The sequence below is a fragment of the Paramormyrops kingsleyae genome, chromosome 7 (assembly GCF_048594095.1).
Source record: "Paramormyrops kingsleyae isolate MSU_618 chromosome 7, PKINGS_0.4, whole genome shotgun sequence".
NCBI lineage: Eukaryota > Metazoa > Chordata > Actinopteri > Osteoglossiformes > Mormyridae > Paramormyrops > Paramormyrops kingsleyae.
Genome location: NC_132803.1, coordinates 10,276,011 through 10,299,665, shown reverse-complemented (window position 1 = coordinate 10,299,665; position 23,655 = coordinate 10,276,011). Strand labels below are relative to the sequence as shown.

Here is a 23,655-nt window from a genome sequence, read left to right as displayed (position 1 = left end):
TATTACATAATTACAAAAACAAATTTGTGTCTGTAGTTTCGGTAACCCCTTCTAGAGCTGATGCTATAGCCACATTTGTGCAGTTTTCTCAGAATAACATTTGAAAATATTATAACTTGCTGTACACAATAGCTGGCATAGCAAAAATTATGTTTAAAATAAAACCTCCTGGGAATGTAATTTGATTTATACTGTCCGCGAGAAATATAGGAGTGTTTCGTTCCCGCTAACCATGCTAAATATGTAATTTATGGTATCCGAGTAGACGCTTTTGGGGGAGTATTTTATTTATGTAATTTATTTGATGTGTTTATTTTTATTAAGCCCTTGTGATAAAAGTCTAAGCAGCGTCAGCCCCTCGTACATTCCGTGGACGGTGTGCTGTGGAGATCATTTAGCGCTGGTTATAAGCAAAGCAGAAACGCAGTGACATTTTTGTGTGCATATTTGTTTTTGGTGACAGTGAGGGTTTACGGAATTGTGCAATGTCATGATTCCAGACTAACGCCCTCCACACCCCGCTTCTCCACCGCCCGATGCTCCTCCTTAGGAGCTGACTGGGCCAGCTGTGCGAGGGGCGGCCACGGGAGCAACGCGCACCGCCGCTATCTTAACGGAGCCCGGCTCCAGAGCCCTGGTCGGGGAATTAAAGGCAGAAGGGATTCAATTGCTGGTTTGTGGAATAAGGAGGAAAGCGGATTTCTCTTCTTGTATAGAAGAGGACAGTATTTTCAGGCGTGGAAAAGGTAGGGCTCACCTTCCGTACATCGCTTATTTCGTGCAAAGACCGTTAAACCGGCTGACCTTTGAATCAGGATCACATAGGATATATTAAATCATGACCGATGTATATTTTGATATGTGCGGATATGTAGCGGAGCGCATCATATGCGCAGTGAAGCAGCCGTATCACTACCAAACACGCCTCGTCGCCATGCGCTGTTTGACAGATTTGGCGTAGATTAAGAAATGTAGCAAGAAAAATGTCGTTTTATTGCCGATATAAAATGCAGGAAATTAGCATGTTTTTGGCGAGTTACAACAAAAAAATTATGCGCAGATGTCCCTATTAAAAGACAGGCATCCATCCAGTCGTGATCTCAAGAGTCGCGTGTGGTTGAAGTTCACTAGCATATATTTTGTTGTTGCACATATTTAAAATATATATATATATATGTGTGTGTGTTAAAAAAAGATTCAAAGTCTTTCCTATAATTTATAAAATCCAACATTTTTAATTTGCTATTTGATGTTCGGGAGTTCCGTACGGAGCTTCTCTTTATTTTTCATTTCATTTCAGTACATTTTTTTAAATTTACTTTAGTCTGTCTGTCTTGCTGAGCTTTGATATAGCAGCTAAGAATATTGTTAGGCAGATAAAATGAAGACAGGATAACGTAGCTGTGCCCTTTCAGTCGGTGATATGAATCCATATTCATCTGGCCTTTTCCTCCTTTCCTGTGTCCTTGCCTCAGCGTTTCTGTGGGGAGCTGGCGGCCTTGGGCCGCCTCTGCGTCGTGTGGCATGCATGTGCCCTTTAGAGCAAAGAGTGGGAAGTTGCACCCACATCAGTGGTGGGCGTGTTGCGTTTCAGTGAAGGGTTCCAGCTTTCATACGCCAGGCAGGTTAGGGAGCCTGCTAAGCTGTCATGCAGGATGCTTTCGTAATTGGCCGAGATGATACAATCGTGTCCCCGCTTCCAGCAGGTGATGCGGTGATGGATTAGAAGATACACACTAACTGTGACTGTTGTGTTTGAGTTGTAGCTGTGTATTTTTTTTTTCAGTGTTTTGTCTGCTGTTGACCTCTGCCTCAATGTGTACATAGTTCGGGAATTCGTAGCTTGCATGTGAGTAGGACCCGGCCGAAGTTTAAATCAACAGCTTGTCCCCACCCTGAACACAATGGGTACAGGCCAAGGAAGCGGAGCGCAGCATGTGAGCTTTCGCTGGTGAAGCACCGCTTTCCTGTCCGAGGCGACAGGAAATCCTACGGCCTGCTGGAGGAAAAACGTCACCTGGTGTCATGTGTCTGTGGTCATTTTTGTGGACAAAACGAAAAACAGGAGAGGACTGGTTGTTGAGACGCTTCGTTTTGGTCCACAAAATACTCTTATTCTTTGTTTTATGAGTCTCGGTGTGCAATCTTTGACTGAATCTGGTCTTCAGGCACTCGTAATGGTCCAGCTCCCCACAGATGTTTCTGGATCTCTAGGCAAACGCCTTCATGTGCATATGCTGGTGTACATCCAAAAAGGACTCTGGAACCCGTGCTGGTGCTTGGAAGCAGAGAACACCAATCCAGTGCCGTTAGACCGAGCAAACTTCCTGTTAAAAGAGGATTATGTCCTCAATGCCAATTAAGCATTCATTGAGATTTTTAGCACAGAAGGTCCCTAAGGAGTTTATTCCTCGGAGTGACAATGGACACATGGGACGCCGCCCTCCTGTCGCCCGGCAAGCCTCCCCGCAGGCTCTGGCGTGGGAGGGAACAGAGCGAATCAAACGGTTTCATCTGTGGGCAAGTTGTCACTCCCACTCACAGCAATGCCACTGCAGTAGCCAAATGCATCGATTGCGTAAGAGAGAATACTGTATTTTTACTAAAATATACTGTGCGAGGATGAGGGCGGTTCAGCCCTGCTCACTGCTCGTTCCTCAGTGGTAACAGGTGCACTCCACTCAGTGAGTGTCTCCTCAGAGATGTTCTCTGTTCCCCTCACTGTCCGTGCAGTTTTGTGCCACATCCTTCACAGCAGTGCTGGAAAACGTGCAAATCAGCATAACACTGCAGGTGACGCTGTCCAGTGAAGGGCACCCTGGTGTGCACCACTTTTACTCATTTAAATGGCTCAGATTTTTTAAACACCTTGCTTAAAGCTGTTATTTCTGGGACCAAGTTTTACGTATGGCTCTCTGATGAAGCAGTGCCTTTTTATTGAACAGGATCAAAGAATTTAGTACAAGCAGGGACATAGGAACCGGGGAAACTGGGGGGTGTGTACCCCCCTAATATTTAATTTGGCTTCATGTCCCCTACCTATAAATAGATCTTTGTATTTAAATTAAGTTGTCCCCCCAATATCAAACACTCCAATACCATTGTCTACCAGATAGGTTTGTCCGCCTCTGATAATATTGTATTTCCCTCTCTTCGTCTATTTTGGCTGTTGCAGTTTGCCTACATTTCCTATCAGCCTGATGTTCCACTCACCCAAGAATAATGCCCACAGGCAGCTGTCAGAGGGATTGTGGGTAATCTGGGCTCCTGCATCCATCCCTCATATTAGATCTTGGTTTTATTTGGCCATTACTGGGATGGTCTGGTGCTGCCACTCATGACTAATGGATAAATTCAATTATCTTGTTTATTCCATGCTGATTGCATTCTCTGACATTGTGACGTCGTGTATCATAACAACTCACCCTCCACATTTTCCCTCCCTCCTATCCCACCGACATGAAAATTTCAGTCCACAGTTCCCAGTGTCCTCAAGCCAATCCACATTGTATGGATGTTTTCTAGAGCCTGTCATCACAGTACCAGAGATGGGGCTCTGATTAATATTTACATTGGTTCATTTGGCAGGAACATTTATCGACAATAAACACATTAAGCAGCAAACGCTGAACGTCATCACAAAGACATGGGTTCCCATGTGAGCTACCCATGCAGCACCCTTGTATGAAGAACCAGTGTGATATCTGTGTGGCTGTTTGTTCATAGTCCTTGGGTGCTATCATAGGGCAGGGCCTGTTGGACTGATCCTCCTTCCTGGCTTAGATAATTTTCTGGCCCAAGTTTTCCTAAACTACTGAGCAGACAATCAAGAGTAAACACAAAACACAGGGGGCTAGAGGAAGGCGAGTATTCCTGATTAAAACCAGACCCCCTCAAAATGATGTCTTCACGTTCACTGTTGACGTAGGAGCAAGAGGGTCCCAATGTTTAACATCTGGAAACAGAAAAGGTTGATTTTTCCAGTCAATGTGCCGTCCAAACTGAAGACAAAGTACCAGGATGTTGTAAGCTGATGCTTCTTAAGTAGAACAACATTAGTGCAGACCTATGGCCAGATGTATGGTCGAGTTTCCTATAAAGAAGTACCGTTATTTGAAGGAAACATAAGTTATAAGTTTAGGACCACTTTTGTTCCTAATTTACATAAATGATATAGACACCAATATATACAGTAAACTGGTGAAATTTGCAGATGACACCAAGGTGGGTGGTGTAGCAGATACTGAACTAGCGGCTCAGCAGCTACAGCGGGATCTTAATTTAATTAGTGACTGGGCTGACACCTGGCAGATGAAATTTAACATAGACAAATGTAAGGTACTCCATGTAGGGAGCAGAAATATAAAGTACAGGTATTTTATGGGACCTACTGAAATAAAGGTAGCTGATTATGAGAAAGACCTTGGTGTGTATGTTGATGCTTCCATGTCTCATTCTCGCCAGTGTGGGGAAGCAATAAAAAAGGCCAATAGGATGTTGGGGTATATCTCCAGGTGTGTGGAGTTTAAGTCAAGGGAGGTAATGCTAAGATTATACAATTCCTTGGTGAGACCTCACCTAGAATATTGTGTACAGGTTTGGTCACCATATCTTAAAAAGGACATAGCGGCCTTAGAAAAGGTGCAGCGTAGGGCCACAAGAATGATTCCTGGTCTTAGAGGAATGTCATACGAGGAAAGGTTATTTGAGCTAAATCTGTTCAGCCTCAAGCAAAGGAGACTGAGGGGGGACATGATCCAGGTCTATAAGATTCTAACAGGCTTGGATGCTGTTCAACCGAATAGTTACTTCAGCATTAGTTCAAATACAAGAACTCGTGGCCATAGGTGGAAATTAGCGGGAGAACATTTCAAACTGGATTTAAGGAAGCACTTCTTTACACAGCGTGTAGTCAGAGTATGGAATAGTCTTCCTGATAACGTAGTGCAAGCTGAATCCTTGGGTTCCTTTAAATCAGAGCTAGATAAGATTTTAACAACTCTGAGCTATTAGTTAAGTTCTCCCCAAGCGAGCTCGATGGGCCGAATGGCCTCCTCTCGTTTGTATAGTTCTTATGTTCTTATGTTCTTATGTTCTTATTGTATCGTTGTCAAAACAAAACACAGATTGAACATATAAATGCCGTTTATTACTTAGATTTCTTATTTCTAAAAAATGTTTCAAGTGTTTATTGAGGTTAAAGTTTAGACAAGCATGCAAAATTCACCAGTCTGTTGAGGTAAATCCATTTTTTGTGCATCTAGTTATTTTCCATAGTTGCTACAAAATTTGAATCCCATTATAAGAAACGCCTCGTAATCACAAATGGCAACATGGCTCTACTTTAAAGTGCGGTTTCAGAAGAACAAGATGCTAGCAATTCCCGCCTTAATGCAAGAGCATGTAAAGAACTTGACGCCCCCCCCCCCCCAAATCCCCCTATAAGTCCCCATCCTCCAGCAAGCAGAACAAAGAGATGAAAACCATCATCCTACCTCTGGGGTTTTATAATAATGTTAGGTGCCGGTGCTTTTAAACAGGACACAGAATTACTGATCAGCAAAACGGCAGATACAGAATCACACTCAGCCATGTTTTGATCGAGATCATTCTAAGCTGACTTGCCACACCCAGCACATCTGTTATATATTTGTCGTACAGACATCAACCATGAACTACAGGGTATTAAAATATCATCAGAATGAGATATTTATGCAATATTGTGTTGAGGAATCCAACGCAAGGAGTTTTCTCTGGTGTGTCATGGAACAATGTGTCCTGTTAAGGATCTGCGTCAGTTAGCAAGCAGACATCAGCACCAGAGGCCTGCTCTAGCTGTTGCAGTGGCTGCTGGGAGTGTACTCTCTTTGAAGGCCTAACCGCGACATGCACCTATGTGGAGAGGATCCAGCTGACCACCTGAGTGTGCAGCCGTGATCCCGGTTTTTCCGCAGTGTCCCACTTGGCCTGATGCATCCTGCCTACACTATCAGGTGATTGTGGTCTTATGCTGGCTGAAAACCTGGGTGTCTCATGCTGAGACACAGCAAATAAAACAGGGACAGGGCTCTTTATGACCGTAAACTAAGGAGCAGCAGTGTAACGATTCTTCAAATCCATGGTTCGGTTCTTATCTCATTTTTTTCTTTTTTGGGGGGAGGGGGAGACAGTCAGTGGTCAGGGCCAGTTGAGCTTAATGCATTATGGGAGTTTGTGCACAGGGTCCTGGGCTACAGCAGGAGTCCCCAGCTATTTTTCCCCAAGGATGAAATTATATCAGCAACAGAAAGCCAAGGTCCACTGCGTTTGAATAAAAATATATAAAATTTGCCAACCGTGGTGGGGGAGTTGATTGCCTGGTCTGGATTAAATTGTGTTTCAGTGCAAATACAAGCCACCATTCCAGCTGGTAACCAGTGAGCTAAGGTTTGTGTGATCGCATTTGCCAGTAGTCCTGTGAGTTTTGTTCAGACCTGCTTCTGCTTCAGTGATTTGTTTGCTGTCCTACACTGTAGACCGAATTGGTTGCACACTAGAGGCTTGTGTCGAAACACAAGACTTTTGCCTTGATTAGAAGTTCTGAGAGTGGCTGCTGAAGAGGCTGAGTCATGCTCTCCAGTCAGTCCGAACCCCCGGCTGGGCTGATTATGTGAGCGTGGACAGAGGAGACGAAACCTCAGGTAAACACAGAGAGGGCACGTCTGCACGAGTGTCCCTGTCTGCCCCGCCGGAGCCAGCAGAGACGGCATGGTGAAGGAGGGGCTCGCTGCAGTATTGATTTGGTTTAATGGCTTACGCCATTGTCCTCAGCTCACAGTTACCGGAGATGGAACTGGGCAGCATTCTTTACATGATACTAAATAAAAAACAGCCTTTTATCTGTGATCCTGGCAGTAAATTTACCTAATTCTTTTTAACAGAAACACTGAGCTCCTGTCCAAAAAGACTGACGCGTTGAACCATGTTTACTACTAGGGCTGTTTAGAGGGGATTTCAGCCCCAAACTAGCCACCTTTTGCATGAATCCCATGTGATGCTCCTGATTTGAACCACAAATGGTCCAGATCCAACCCTGATCTAACTTCTTCCAGGCAATGAAGAACATTTAGCCAGCTGTGAATCAGAAAGCTCTCTTTCATTTTCTTGCTTAATCCCTCCCCACAAACACATGCACATAATATAGGCTTTTATACATTTTGACATGTCATTGAAAGGGTTATGGGGCCTTTTTAATCGGGGACATACCCAATGGACGCACTGAAGTTATGGGTGTGCACGCCTTATGGTTGCATTATGCAATAATAAGGCAGAAGGCTGAACTGTGAGTGTATCAGGGCCCTCAGTGGATTCAATAGGAACCCTTCTCTAAGTGATTCCTTATGTAAGATAAAAGACTCAGTTAGTGACTTTCTCGTGGCGAAGGAGAGGCGAGCTGGGTAGAAAGCCTTTGGGCTGCAAGCCCAGCAGGCACACGGACGTGCAGCAAGCGTGTGAGATGTATCCGTTATGTGAGCATAATGAGAGATGTTTTCCTGCCTTCTGCTGTTTTGAACCAGCTGAGAGGTTTGAGCTGTGAGGCACCTGGGGAGGGGACATGCACAGGCTGGGCCCTCGCATGGGACTGGGCAGGGCGTGTGGGACAGCCTCCAGCGACTGGGGAGCCTTTGCTGTGCCTTGGAGAGTGCATCGGTCACGGGGTTGGAGCTGGGTAGAGCATAGGGCCTCCAGAAAGCGTGTATGTGTGCGTGCGTGTGCGTGACAGTCAGATATACATTACATTGTGGGGACATTTCTGGTAAAAACCTGTTACTTTGATGTTGTGGGGACCATTTTTCTCAAAAAAGTAAAAATGGTTACTGGTGGTTAAGGTTAGGGCTGGGTAGGGGTTAATGTTATCGTTGTTGTGGTTGGGGATTTGTCCGTAGAAATGAATGGATGGTCCCCACAAAGATATGAGTACAGGTCTGTCTGTGTGTGTGTGTGGGGGGGGGGGTGCTGTTGTGTAAGATAATTAATGTCCAGCAGCAGAGGGAGGAATAACCGGGGTCAGACAGCAAGAGGGCGTAGAGCAAACGCGCCTTCATTGTCACTCAGCAGACCTGCCAACACCCCCTGTTAGTCTGGAGTCAGGCAACAGCAGCAGGTTGATGGGTGTTGGTCAGTCTTGCTGGGCTGAGATAAGTGCATTTCAGTTAGAGACAGGGTGGGGACGAGGGAACGGAGAGACATAAATGACAGAGTCTGACCTTGGTCTGCATAGCTCAATTTCTCATTCTCATTTCAAGCTGTTTATCTGATGAAGAAAACTGCAGTTTTGCTGCGTGTTTTACTTCCTCTGCCCCCCCTGGTCCTGGCAGGCTGACCCCACCAGCAGCGAAACCCCTGTCGGGATCTTTCTGTCATGCACCGGCTGTCCCTCAGATATGTCACAGACATTTCAGGCACCTTCATTTAATGAATGAATGGGATGTTAGGCACATGTTATATAGTATGAAAGCTTGACCCTGGATTTTTGTGGCTTGCGAGAATTTTTTAAGAAGGACTTTTTAAATCTCCTTATAATCTGGAGCAGAGGATGTCAGCGATAGTCAAATACTCATTTGTTAATGAACTGTAATCGAACTGATTATCTTATTTTCTGCCATTTCCTGTGACATCCTGTTATACCCAAACCTTTTAACCACACCAGCTGGTCCACATTTCCCCTTTCTCTCAACAGTCTTCTTTACATGAGAGGAGAAGTTTCCAAAATGCTGCTGTGTCTAACAGGGGTCCCCCTGTGGTCATGCAGGATGTGAATGACATCACAGGAGCAGCTGCTATTGGGCTTGTAGGTTCTCATTGGCCAGCCTATTTAATGACATCATAAATTTAGTAAATACCCTCTGCTATTGGTCAAAAGTTAATGCAGAGTCAATGCAGATGTCTTCCCAAGGCTGCCAAGGCTTCCCAAGGTTGCCAGACTGCATTGTGTAAAAGATTGCATTGCAAACTTCCTGCTCAGCCTAAACTATATTACAGCATTTTTCTTGTCTCCGGTCTTGCCTGTTTGTTTGAGAGTACATGGTGAAAAAGGGTTTTATGGTTTGTTTATTTGTTTATTTACATGTTCGTGTTCTAGAGGCATAAGTCAGAACCAGTATAGTTATTTCTAGTGAGCTAACAGCAAAATGTAGCATAAACGTCTAATTACGACTTGAGTAATTTTTACACTAACATGATGCAGAGGTTTTTCAGTGATACTAGGTAAACGGTGTGGGGATACCTTCTCCCCAGCACATAAAAAACAGAGACCAGCACCAAGCAAATTGGTCAGTCCCGTGCCTAAAGTCAAACCAGACTTTTCCTCACTGATACCACAGACAGAAGGGGTCCTTGTTCCATTAGAAGCCTTGCATGAGGGGCAGGTATGAGTCTAGGTCCGGCCCACAGCCCTCCCCCTTACATGCATGGGTGGATTAACCTCTCTGGGGGGCCTAGGCTGACATGAGAAGCTTTTTGGAGCTCAAAGAGAAATGAGAGAGAAGTAAGAATGATGCAACATCAATAGAGAACGGGGGGGTTGCGGCCAATCAAATTAGCCAGCTGGAGGCGCTATCGCACCAGCGGATCAATCACCCAGATATATGCTTAGCCATGCCGTGTTTTCCAAGGCGGGTCCCCAGTTCTGACAGCCGGAGCTGTTTCTTTCGCCGGAACCCCAGGCTGTCCCCTCGCATAGCCTGTGCATTAATCCACCCCTGCCCATGGGTCTCAATCCTTCATGAAAGGCAGCAAACTCAGAATCTTATGGCAAAGACACTCAAAACATACCATCATGAAATACCTGTTTGCTGAAGCTGGAAGACCTACATGGAGATACCACAGGAGATACCGGCTGTGTGTTTACTCCGGCTTTTCAATGGTCTTGTAAAGGAATTTGCTTGGGGAAAAAATATTAAAAACATCAGTGAGCATAGAAGAGGCAGCGCGTGCAGCAGAAAGGTGATCAAATAAACCTCAGACAGTGGTGCAGACGCGTGGATCCAGAGCAGCCAGGGAGGGGCTCCCTTGTAAGGAGCTTGGTGGTGCCTGCCTGCCGCACAGGGAGGCTCAGATGCCTGTTACTCAGCAGGGACCCTAATCCCTGCACTGCCTTCACAGGGTGATCGAATGACTCCTGTGTAGCTCCCTAGTCTGCTGTGGGAGCCAGATCGGGTGCGGGGGGGGGGCATGTTTTGGTCATAGGTACATCATTACTTATTGACTCCTGCTGCACCGAAAGTGATTTTCACAGCTTGGAGATGCTTCAGACGTGATCTATGGCACATGCATCGCTCAAGGGTGTAATAGCAGGATCCTCTAGGGTTTGGGAAACTCACGCTTAGCCTGTTTCTTCCAGAGGTGTGCACCAGGGACTACAGGACAGTGTCCTAGGGGTCCTGAATGGAACTCATAGAGCCAAGTGCTCCACCTAGTGGTGAGGCCTTATGTCTACGCCTCATGCTGTGTCAGGTCACTGGTAGATGTTTCATATTTCGCAGAAATCTCTTCTGTTTCTGCGCAGAACCTGCAATCAGGTTGAAGCATCTGCTGAGTGTTTGTGAGCACTAACTTCAGCTCTGCAAACGGACTTCTCCTTCACCTCTTTCTCAGTTTTCACCGTCACGTTTTTTAACGAGCTGCGATACGGCCAAACCCAGTCGAGTGTGTTGAGGTGGGGTTATGGGTAAATAAATGTCCCCCAGGGGAACCCTAACGGCCATGGGCTGTTGCTAGGATACAAGGTGGTCCCCCAGTGGGCCCAGACCCAAGGCCTCTGCTTAGATACTGTCACCCAGGCTCCTCGCCCCTCACACACAAGGACATCTGAAGGTACACAAGCACTCAAGCTACAGCTCCTTTGCCCACATGTACACCTCAACAACAAAAAGCATACACACTCCTCCGCACGCACATATGGCCTGATATCTTGAGCCTCGCAGAGAGCTGCACGTATTAAATGGATTTGTGAAAAATCAGGAACGGTGCCGGATTTTCGTTTGAAGATAAAGGCTCTCACCTTGGTGTCAGGTTCCTCAGCATTAAAATAGAGCGCGTGGAACAGAAGGTCCGAAATGAATTTCAGCCACCCCTCTAAGGGGGGCAGGTGATCCATCCCACCTCTCCAGTTGCCTGGAAACCAGATTATATTGGGAGGCAGTCAGTAACTCATGCTGACAGCGTTCTGCTTGTTAGCAAGGAGATTAGCGGGCGGCCGGAAGGAGTTGCCTTTCGTCGGGAGGCCGAGACTCTCTGCTACACCAGCAGGACCACCAGAGCCCTCTGGGGCAGAATGCTGTCTGCTGGAGCTTTGGTCTTGGTGGACAGGTGTATCCCAACCCTACCATGGCTGCCTCCTGCCCCTGCCGACCCCGTCTGCTCCTCACACGGTGTTCTCACACATGAACTCAGGGAGCGTGAAGCGTGACTATTCCAGCTCTGAGACTTTCTCAGACTCCGGAAGGGGGGAACGCTGCGGTTTCTAAGCTGCACTTACCGTAGGTCATGAATTATTTAAGGAAAAGCTTAAGTGTATTTGAAAAGGCAAAAAAAAAATGGGTCAGGAAGATGGAGGACGTGGGTGTGTAGCCCAGACCCTGCCGTAGTAAACGTTTAGAGGCAGAATGGGGCTGTAGGACACTGAAATGACTTCAGCATTTATTTGTGGTTTTATTTACATTATTATCTACCTCCTAAATCCACTTATCCGTTACACGGCCGCTATGAGCCATCAGCCAATCCCAGGAAGCACAGGGCACAAAGCAAGGGATTACTTCCTGTTACACTTAGCCATGTAGAGAGTCCAGTTAATCTAACCTCATGGTTTTGGACTGCGGGGGGGAGGGGGAAGCTGGAGTGCAACGTGGCAGTTATAAGGACGCCTGCATGAATAAGCAGAGGAAATGCACGCTGCATTTTCACAATGGGTACAAGATTCAAAGCTCTGGAGGTGTCAGGCAACAATGCTAATCGCTAATCGCCATCATGGTGCCCTTGCTAATTCCCTAATTATTTAATATAATCATTGTTACTTTTCATACTAATTTGAGATTTATATTTGAAGTGTATGAGGTTGAGGTCACCACAGTGAAATCATGCATTTTGGCCTGTGTGTCTTGCTTGACTAATTTCAGTTGATTAAAGGGTGTCGTTCAGACACGTCTTCATCTCTGCTGCCCACTCAGGTGTGAATGATTTCCAACCACCACCTGGTGCTGCTCTGTTCCGGAGATGGATTTAATTAATCCCTGCAAGCATGGTATTACTGTGATTGTAAAAGGCCCAAAATGGCAGACCATAGGGGGCTGTGTGTCAGTGGTGTACTCGAGTACTCGATTTTCATACCTAAGTAAAAGTACAGATACCACACCAAAATGTAGTCATCCAGTAAAACACTACTCAAGTAAAAGTTAAAAATTAGCCAGGGTCGCTAACTTGGTCAGCTAGCTGGAGTTAGATTTTCAGTCTGAGACAAATCTGCACACGCATTTACATGTATGCAACAGCTATATTATTTTGTAAACAGTCTGTTCGGTTTCAAACTACCCCGTTGTGTAATTTTAGGTTTATAATGGAATAATATAGATTTGCTGTAAGATTTCTTGTATGAGCGTGAGAGGCTTAAAGCGAGAGTGTCAGACCCGATGCGAGCGAGTTGGCAACTCTGAATACCTTTTTCTAAAAGAAGTAAAAAGTATTATATATTCAAACCTGTTGTTCTTACAGAAAACCAACCCATCCTTTGAAAATTCACTCAAGACAGATTTGAATATACAGTATCATTGTAAGTTATAGTACAACACAAGAAGGAAAACTGAGTCACATATTTTTTTCATTAATAGATGATGGTGAAATTTGCCAAATTTGCTTGTGCAGATTAGCAAATTCACATTTTTATTTTGTGGGAAATGAAAGATCAAACTATGGGAAATATGGATTATAAATATTTTGCAGGCTGGTACTTTTTGCAGGCCGGTAAACATCTTATATGTGGTGAATGAGATGATGAAAACCTTCATCATGACTGACCATGACCGCCAATGACTGACCATGACCGTCAATGACTGACCATGAACATCAATAACTGATCATCCAGTGCAGCTACTGTATTATTATTTCAGTAGCAGCTCTAGTGCTGATAGCTTTGAATATTGATAAAGCTTAAATATCAGATGGCAATTTCAGTATGTTAACCGATATATCGTGCATCTCTACATATTGTTTGTTCCATCTTCATTTTCATGAGAGAAAATTGCAATCTTCATCCTAAGTGGAAAAAAATTGATTCATATTGTACCCAGAATCAAGGAGACCTATGCAATAAGCTGCATGCAATGCTGTTTTGTTGGGGAGGGTCATGCAGAATATTTGACTCAGAAATGTAGGGAAGTTAAAGTATAAGTTGCAGCAATTTAAAATCCTTAAGGAAAGTAAAGTCTGGAAAACAACTTACTTAAGTACAGAAACAAGGTATTTGTACTTTGTTCATTTACACCTCCACTGCATATTCCCTCTAATGGAGATGTCAGGAATATTCATGGCTGGATCAGATTTACTGATAGCTTTGCTTTGAAACCCACAGTGGGTGGGATCATCATGCCATTGGTCACTGACAGGTTTAAGCCGCTTCTCATTGACTCCCATCAGCAGACAGCAGACAGTGGGTGACTCAGGATAAATGGCACCCAATGTGCATTTTGATGCCTTATTTTTCCCATACTTCCAATTTTCAGCTAAAGTGAAAGCTTTGGTTTTCATTCACCCTCTCTTTGCCCTCTCACTACATTCATTAATTAGGCAGAATTCTCATCTGAACTTATTAGACGGTAATTAAAAATACATGTGATTTGATGCCTGGAAGTTCAGCATGTAAGGTAGAGCACATCCCAGACAGGAAAATGTGGCAGTGTCACTTAAATTAAATTAGTATTGCATTTCCAACGCATCGTGGCACAAGAAAAATCAGATACGGGCAAGTCTGACTAGACTTACACTGATGCCAATGCAGACTAGAGCTGAACTCATTAATGGTGATTCTGATCTCGCTCCTTTGCTTCCACTCCCATTTTCCACTCACTCTGGAGGAGGCTCTGGGTGGGGATCTACGTTTATTATTGTTTCTGCTGTGTTCCGTGCTGCAGAGCTGCCTTTGAGCCCAGACGCCGTGGCCCCAGTGAGATGACCCCCCAGGCCTTCTGAGGTAGGAACCCAGGACCTGCATTCCAAGAACCTCTAATAACATGCCTGATTCCACATGAGGAACATCATGCACATTCCTGTGATGAAGACGACGACATGGTTACTGGCATAGATGTACATTCTAGGCCCTATTCTTGATCTCCGAAGAATGTTGGGTTTTTCCTGAATCGGGGTCCTGTGTAATTATTTGAAGTCTGACTCTTTGTGTTCGCACTGTACTTGTTGTCCCAGTTTACCAGTCACAGTGTACCTGTAGTCCAGTGTCTGCTCCCATGTCTGCTGTGTTTGTTGCGTCTCTTATCACTGGCTGGTGCTGAGGTTGGTCAGTGCGTGTGGAGACGTTACCTCTCACTCGGTATACATGACATCATGTGACCTCATCACGTCTGCCTGCGGCCGCCTGGAGGAGACACATTGATGAGGGGCCAGTGAACCGCAGGTTCTGTTTCCAAAAAGCACGAGCTAAATCTCTCTGCTAAGCTGTTTGTTCTTTCTTCTTTCATGTCTGGGACCAAGCTGACTAAATTTCTGTTTCCACAGTTTTAACGATTTGCTTCCCCTCTCTCTTTCTGTCTTTTTCTGTCTCTCTCCCGTAGAGAAAATAACACACACACCCAGCACTCGCAAAAGCAAGATCTCTGCTTTTTGTTTTCCCGTAGAACGATGCTGAAGGTAACCACTTGATTGGCCGGGGCCATGGCCGCACCCCAGCATTTCCAAACTCCTATCAGACATCGCTCACTGCCTTTTGGGCATTTAGAGGGATGTGACATCTTCTAGGGTTTGCTGACACTGTGCTTGGATGGTCTGTCTGTTTAAGGATAGGCCATGTTGACTGAATCACGCCAAACCACTAAGCGTTTTCAGATTACATGTTATGAAAAGCGCTGAAAATACTTTGCTCTTGTCTTTGTGTATGTGTGTCTTTGTGTTGTGCTTTTGCCTGATGCCTTTGTTTTGTGTTGTTTAGTCTAACGTGTTTTGTAGGTTTTCTTTTTTGTTTTGGTTGTTTAATTTTTCTCAATGATCGGAAGTGATGATGTTTCCTGATCTTTCTGGGTTTACATATTGCCACGAAACAGTGTACTTGGAGTTCAGTTAGCTTGGTTCTTCGTAGCTGTTTGCTGTGTTCGCCCATAGACCTTGACCCCTGACCTCTGTTCCTGAACAGCAACACTCTGACACGGCCCCAGGAAGCGTTTCTTCCTCACGCGGTCCCAGTCTCCCTGGATCACCGGCTATCTCCATCGTGGTGAGTCCACTGACGTCAATGCCTAAGTGGTCCAATGTGCTGACCAGGATGTTACATCAATAACATGATACCATTTAGCAATTTGAAGACAGACATTTATTATAAATGAATTACTGTATGTTGATGATGGCAATTATATTTTAATCACCCATGACAGAGATCATGCAGGATTGGTTCCATTAGGGTTAGAGTCTCTCAGTCCTTCCCATTTATATCTGAATACCATGATCTTCCTCTGGGCCCCTGCTCTCACCCTGGATGCTCACACATCTTAAGCTATTGGTCCTCACAATTCCTGCCTCCCACCTTCTCCTTCCAGGCAAGAATGGACAATCAAGTCATAGGTTACAAGGACCTGGCAGCGATTCCAAAGGACAAAGCCATCCTGGAGGTTGAGCGGCCAGACCTAATGACCTACGAGCCCCACTTCAGCTTCTCTGCACTGGACCGGACCGATGTGTCTCGGAGCCGGGAGGTCAGTATGCACAGTCACAGCCCTGACGCTGGGCTTCTCACTCTAACTGCTCCAGTTATAGCAGTTTCATGCATGCATGCTGCTTCACCTTGTCGGACAACGTTTTGAGTCTGAACCCAACTCTGATTTCTTTTTTGCTCTTTCTAGAGGTCCATGTCGCCCCACTCCATCTCACCCCCGCCCTCTCCTGAGGTGAGATTGATGGCCTCAATATGCTCCCAGCCCACAGCTCCCCCTACTGCCCCCTAATCTGGAGAAGTCGTCTCCACTAGGGGGAGCTCTTCATTCTAGCTCTCTTGTTGTGTGTGTGGGTTCAGATTAGAGGTGTTCTCGGGTAATGTTTACGTAAGTAGAGGGGCTCATTTAGGAGGAGAATATATAGACTGTATGCAGTATGGATGGACGCTACCACTTATTTTCTTTTCAATCCAACACCGAGTAATGCCATTTAATACTGATACCGAAATTTGATGCCAGGCCAACCCATTTCGGGAATTTAATTTGGCTGGTGGGAGGGGGGTGCTGACAATGAAATTTGGCGAGTGGTCCAGGGCTCTGAAAGTGTTCCTGTTTCTCCCTTCTGATGGGTGGCCCTGTCTGGTAGCAGTTTATGTCCTATAACCATATTATTCAAATCACGGTCCTCGAGGTCCAAGCACTGCTGGTTTTCCATCCTTCCTTTACCTGTGAGCCAGGTGTGAAGCCTCTGACCAATCAGAATCAGTAATTATTAGACTAGCTACCTGGGAGAACTGAAAACAAGGCCTGGATTTGGAATCGAGGTCCAAATTTGAAGAACCCCATCCTATAATATAAACATTTAATTAACCCCGTCAAATCAATATTTTAACGTTATGATCAATTCTTAAAATTTACCATTCAGATCAAAAGAATTGATATTTCAGTATCAATCCGCACATGCTTGGAGTGCAGTCCCAATGTGAATCCATGCTCATTTAGATGTCTACAAAGGAATCTTGTAGATATACAGAGGGCTTGTTAAAAAAAGAGCAACACTTCAATAACAATAGTACATTGTATATGTACTTTTGATGCACTCTTCAACCTTAAAGTACTTTGCATATTGAAAAACATTAGAAAAAAAATGCATACCTTAAAGATATAATGCATCCCCTCTAGGGTGCCTCATGCCTTATGCATCCTGAGACAGATTCCAGGATTACCCCAACCCTGCTATAAGTGGTTATAGAAGGTAGTTGAATGGAGAGATGTATAATAAAATATTTAGATAATATTACAGATATACTGTACGTGTATCAAAAGCATTTTTACACTAGGAAGATAATGACAAAACAGCTGTAACTGATGCCAGCTGAGCTTAGACCAGTTGTACACGCTCTGTGTTTCAACCAGTAGATTTAGTAATCGGTCATTGTTTGACATGCTACACCATTTAAATGGCTTCCCTGAGCTTTTATTACCATCAGGAAGAAGGTCACTCAGACATTTTGCTGGAGTGAGTGAGGCCGGAGGTTCGCAGTGCATTGTGGGAAGCCGGCCATATTGATTTACTGTACATCTGCTCATCTGTCCTGGGCAGAGAGACCTCAAATCGCTTATCAAAACACAAAACTCACGCCGAGGCCCCGTCCATCCGGACACGTGCCTCCTTTGGTTCCTCTGCTACCCGAAGGCTTATTAATAATTAATTATGGTCAAAGGAGGAAATGGCTGGTGCTGAGATACAAGCACAGGAGCCCGTCCTCAAACAGCCTCGTCGAAGCGCAGCCTTGTGCACGTGCCCTTGGGAAATGGGGACCCTCTTGTGCACAAATCCAGAACTATTTATTTACTTTAAAAAATCTAAAAAGTATCCTCAATTTGCAAGAATCCATACAATTAATGAATAAAAAAAAAACATCAATTAATCAATCAATTAATTAATTAATCGATCAACCAGTACGGATTTTGGCAGGCGAAGATCAGTGTTAGATCCGTCTACGTCTTATTGACAGCTAAGGCCCGGTTAGCCGCTAATGAGAAAGGCTGACAGCCTGATGGTAAACCAGACCCCCCAGCAGTGGGGGACTGACAGCTGTTCGTTCGGCACTCGCTGCTTGCTGGTTTTGCACACAGCACTTCAGGTTAGACTTCCTCCTTGGTTTAGTGTGTGACCCTGCTAACGTGATTCCCACCCCCCCCCCCCCCCATCAATGTCAGCATGTATCTGCATGCAAGGAGTCCAAGGAGTGGGTGGAGGAGGGATCTCCAGGGGGCTCTTTGGCGGGATCTACAACCCAGATCCGCAAAGTAAGCGCCACCAAAGCCCCCCCGCAGCATTTCCACAGGCCAGGTAAACTCCGCCCACCTGCTGTGACATCAGAGCTCAGCTGGTGCTCATTGGCCCCCACCTGGCATATAATGCCCAATGTTACAGAGACCCCGCATTTTCATTCATGCTCCGCCTCTCTTTTCTCTCCCCGTCTTGTTCTTTCCAGATAACGGTACAAACTTATACAAGAAGCCCCCTATTTACAAGCATGGTAAAGGCTTTTTTTTCTGTGATTTTTAGACTAGCTGACCAATTAGATGAATGAATATGATAATGAATATGTGCATCCGCACATTGAAGCCGCCTCACCCTGCAGATGTTTCCGCTACAGCCGCACACGGCAAGCACATGGAGGACACCATCATCGAGTCATCCAAGTTCCCTGCTGCCCAACCTCCTGACCCCAACCAGCCCTCCAAGATCGAGACGGAATACTGGCCCTGCCCCCCCTCACTGGCTGCTATCGGTAGACCTGCACATTTTCATATCCTCAACCGACGCACTTGTACACCACACATTCACTTGGACCATCTACGGTCAGATGCTGGGGGGGGGGGTTTACTGGAACAGCCCAGTCATGCCGCTAAGGGACAGAGGGAGTTAGGGGGAACGGCAGGCTGGGAACGGCTCCCTCATCCAGGCTTGTTTCTCCTTTGCCACAGAGACGGAGTGGAGAAGAAAGAAGGTTGTGGAAGGCACAACTGAGGAGGAGGAAGATGAGGACAACCCGATGGAGATGGAAAGGAGAAAGAAGCAAGAAGAGGAGCTTAGCAAGGTGAGCATGGCCACTAGGGGGCCTGGCCTGGTATAGCAACAGTAGGTAGGTTAGCGTTAGCCTGGATGGCTAGCGGGTGTGATTGCTCTTCTCTGTCAAACACCCAGTGGCAGTGATTGAGGTGCTAAATCCAGCCCACTACGGGTTTCCACAGCACCAAAGCCGTCTTGATGTATCGATCGTCTATAGGAAGCTGGGCCTGGTGTGCTGACATACATGCAACATGTCTTTCAGATCCAGTCCAACCTAGGAAGGCTGATCCTGAAGGAGGAAAAGGAGAAGGTGGGCCCCATCCGCAGAAAAACCCGCTCGCTGCCCGATAGGACACCTGCAGCAGGAGGTGAGCAGGCGAGCGAGTGCGTGAGTGTGTGTGCATGCGTGTGTATATGCGTGTGTGCATGCGTGTGTGCATGACGTCTGTTCATGTATCTGAGGAGACTTGCTTTTCACGTAAGTATTCATCTCACCTTTTCCTGGTTTGGGATCATCAATTACTTGAACATCAAAGGGATGCCCCTTGGAGTAAAGCTTTACCTCTCTGGAATGTGTGTTTCTATGCGTTGTACATGAGCGGAGGAACAGCCACAGACACGGTAGCAACAGGACAGTCTTGGAGGAAAGATGCCACCTAACAGCAGGGCTAGAACCCTCCGGATAGACACACACAACCTGTCCTCTGTGTGACTCTGCAGGCTAAACCTTTGCACTCGTGAACGGAAGCTTGCCGGTTCCTGTCCTGTGATCATATCACTCCTGGCCCCCCAGCAAGGGCCCTGAGCATCTCCGGGGGGGCCGGATAAATGACGAATCCTGTGCTCCGTCTCCAAACTCTTGTTGTAAAGGATATTAGCAGTCAGACATGAAGATAAGCTCACATCTTTGATCCTTCCATACGGTGTGTGAAGAGGGCAAGGCCTCTGAAGACCTCTTGTGGTCAGACCCAGTCAGTGCACCTTTGTAATATTCACATTGTTTCTTACCTGCAGAAGGGAAATACTCATTTTGGGCGCTCAGACAAAAACGTGCATATATAACATACTATCCAGATTAAAATATATCATCTAATCAATAATGCCGTATCTTGTAATTTTATGTTTTATTTAAACAATTGGATTATATAAAGATGTGTCATGTAATTGTTTATATACAAATAGCTCATGTGTTTCAGACAATATGACATTGCTTATTTGGTGGACAGTAGTACAGTCATTGCTCAGAGGGTTTAGTTTTCTAAATAAGCTTATTGTTTGTAATTCCCTCCTGTTCATCTTCTAGCTGTGTATCCTGCTCAGTGTGATGGAGGGACTGGAACTTATCCCAGGCTGTCTGAAATTTCTGAATGCAAACATTTTTTACAATTCCTTTAACATTACTCACTGCTTGTGTAATAAATGTATTTTGCCTTTGAGTAAGACTGTCCTACCATACTGATTCCATTTGTCATTGGCCTGTTGCTTGGCAACCAGGTCCCTCCTCATTCTCTATCTGCGGTTTAGAAGACGAGGATGTACCGCGAGTGGACGTGCTGTTAGTCCAGGTCCTGGCGAGACGCGATCGTGCTGCTTTCTCTCAGACACTATGAAGTCTGCCTCGTTCGCAACAAGGTCACTGTTTGGCAAGCAGCCTGAGAAATGGGGCTGGATAGCGGAGCCAGGCAGGATTTGCATTAATCTGATGTAATGCATAATGCATCACGCAATAAATCAGGCAAGGGAGAGCTGATGAAAGGGGGAATTTAGACCTGAGCAGCAATGTCTGCCTTCTTCTAGTCCAAGAGAGGGCTGTTAAGATAATTGTCTGGAGAGAGTCACTGCTTTTAAACAATTGCACATACTGCTGTGAAAAGTGTTTATGAGAATAACATTTTCTCATATGCTGCAAAGACACTCAAGTATGTGTGAGAATAAAAGGTAATTGCAGGATCACACCCAGATACTAAACTGATATGATTCCCAACATCACCAAGGGGATTGTGGGCGGGGCTTGAGATTTCTGTCCCGAGTGTTAGTGTGGATAGGCTGCCCCCATTCTCGCGACCTCTGACACCCCACTTTTGCATTCGTTCACAGGACAGCCGGCCAGCTCTCTCAAGTGCTCCTCTCAGTCCGCCTGCAACCGTGGTGGTCTCACCCGGGTGGGTTCTACTGAGCTGTGGGGCCAGCAGGGGGCGCCACTGTATTTGGGTCAATATTGTGTGAATCTGAACGCTGTCTTTAAAAATCACCCTATCACTGAAATCAAACCTGTAGAGCTGTAAAAAAAAGAATTTAATAACAGCAGGTGGTATGTGGAATATTTAGCGGAGCACTACTGTTTAAGTCCCAGAAGCCACATAGATGAATTTGATTAGAAAATATTATCTGTATGGAAGTGTTTTCTAATAAAATAAAATAAGAACAAAATCCACACACATATGAAGTTGCTTTAAAGGTCCAGTTGGTTCAAATCTGACCTGAAACAGGACATTAGCTTGGCCTTTAAACCTAACAGCGTGTTCCACTCCTTTTTCAGCTTCAGTCTGCTGAGTTTGCGTCCTCTATTGGTGAAAAGGTGCAATCAGGTGGGATTTATTTACTTAATAAACATGAGTAGGTGTATACAGACTATTATGTTCAGTGATTGGATGGAGCAAATTACATTTCTGTCCGTCTGTGACAGGTGTTTCAGGTTTGAATGACAAATGAACAGCATGTTACAATGATAAGATGTGAGATTAGAATGCAAGGTTGTAGGCATTGAGTCAACACTGGGGGGCTGTTAATTATAATACGTATTGGAGGGGACATTGTGAGCACGTCTGAATATTTGGGGAGGGGATGTGTCCCCTCCCCAAAGATGCTGATGCAGATGCAGAAGCTGAATCTCTTTATCTAAATCAGTGTTTCCTAACCCTGTCCACAGACAGTCTGTGTTTTTTGCTCCCTCCCGGCTCCTTGCATATTTTGCTCCCTCTGGTAGTTGGGAGAGAGCAAAAGCATGGACTGTTTGCGGGTGCCCAAGGCCCACATTGGGAAACACTGATTTACAGTCAGATTTCATTTTATGTCAGACATTAATACTGAACCTGGTCACCAATGTCTTCTTTTCTTATCCCACAGGTGTACAGGTAAGGAATCAGTGCATAAAAACACTACTAACTGCTGATAAGTAGAGTCCTTTAGTAAAGCTGAACCATAGTGCTCATAGATTCTGCTTGAGAATCATTTATTAGGTTTTGTCATAGTACAGTGTGACCTGGATGTTGGTTGCTATGACCACTGTAAATAGGTGACACACGCAGGTCTAACACATACTGTGATTATATGTGATTAGATAAACCTTGCACATCAGCAACTATTGAAAATTATGAAGCGGATTAAAATGACCCATAAATTCAAACTGACACTGATGTAACACTACTGTATTATTATAAAATATCACCAGGTGTGTGTGCCTTATGCTCACTCCTGTTTCTGTCCTTGTTTTGGGGGGGTGTCTGTAGAATGGAGAGTCTCAGAGGGGCAGGATGGACAGAGGAAACTCTCTGCCCAGCATACTGGAACAGAAGGTGAGAACAGAGTGTTAGCGAACCAGTGGGTGGCGCAGTGTTTAAGGCACCAGTCAAGGTGTGCGTGAAGATGCATCAGTCAGAAGTGGGAAGAATGTAGAAGCTCTAAGCTGAAAAGTGGTCTTGATGGGATCTGAGCTTGTAGTTACGTACATGATTGTCTTTAGTAGCCAAGCAGAGAACATCCTGTGTTGTTGTGATTTTGTCATATTAGATTACAGAGACATATATGGTGAAGATCATTTTATCAGACTGCAGTAAAATCCAATTTTCTCTCAACAGATCTATCCTTATGAAATGCTGGTTGTGACCAACAGGGGGCGCAATAAGCTCCCACCTGGGGTTGACAGGACAAGACTGGAGGTAGTTTCTCTTCTACAAAACGACATAGGCCGTTCTTAGCGTGTTTATGATTTTCTGTGTGTGTAATTAGGTTATTCTGATTTTTAGTCATACTTGAAAATTTTATAGTCAGTGTAATACTACAATGTAACATTTATTGGAAACTTTGTTAAAATGAAACCTGCTTAAATTGCATGAAATCAATTTCTCATGGTTTAACATCAAAGCTGCATTTGTCTGGAGACAGCAAATGTGCACCAATCGCTTGTCTCCCCCAGAGACATCTGGCTCCTGAAGAGTTTGAGCAGCTGTTCGGAATGTGCATTGAGGTATTCGACCGGCTGTCACTCTGGAGACGGAACGACCTCAAGAAGAGAGTGTCACTCTTTTGACTGGAGTGGAGGCCTTGCTCCGCATAAGCACCTCCGACTCTTTCATGGGTTGGGGGGGGTGGGGGGGTGGGGGGTGGTCAAACAAATTTAAAACCCAATGCAAAATCAGGAAAAGGACAAGACATCTTGGGTGGCACTGCCCTATTCAACAAGTCATAACACATTAATAACTAAATATGGGTTTGTAAAAGACATTTATATAGAAAACAACCATATTCAGTCGTATCAAAGGTCAACGCCACTGTATCTTGTTTCTTGTCTGTGTAACTGCAGCTGCCAGGCGTATGGGAATAATAGGTCCTTGTCGTGCTGAGAGCGCTTTACGTCTGTCCAGCCCTCCCTGGCAGAGCATGTAGGAG

At 45.2% G+C, this 23,655-nt stretch overlaps 1 protein-coding gene across 1 annotated transcript; it reads left to right on the top strand.

Moving 5' to 3' along the window:
- The first annotated feature begins 366 nt into the window (after positions 1-366).
- dmtn (dematin actin binding protein) lies at positions 367-23,356 on the top strand. The gene is made up of 17 exons (XM_023808576.2): positions 367-746; positions 14,163-14,221; positions 14,817-14,892; positions 15,392-15,472; positions 15,792-15,947; positions 16,095-16,139; positions 18,129-18,261; positions 18,407-18,451; positions 18,557-18,706; positions 18,903-19,015; positions 19,250-19,355; positions 21,085-21,149; positions 21,527-21,575; positions 22,114-22,121; positions 22,497-22,562; positions 22,845-22,925; positions 23,183-23,356. Exons 3-17 carry the CDS (start codon positions 14,884-14,886, stop codon positions 23,294-23,296), a joined length of 1,221 nt encoding a protein of 406 aa, XP_023664344.1. The 5' UTR covers positions 367-746; positions 14,163-14,221; positions 14,817-14,883; the 3' UTR covers positions 23,297-23,356.
- Positions 23,357-23,655: the final 299 nt, after the last annotated feature.

Coding starts and splice junctions, on each gene's coding strand:
- dmtn (XM_023808576.2), top strand. Junction 19,016..19,249: donor AAGAAGAGGAGCTTAGCAAG/GTGAGCATGGCC, acceptor CATGTCTTTCAG/ATCCAGTCCAACCTAGGAAG. Junction 22,563..22,844: donor CCAGCATACTGGAACAGAAG/GTGAGAACAGAG, acceptor TTCTCTCAACAG/ATCTATCCTTATGAAATGCT.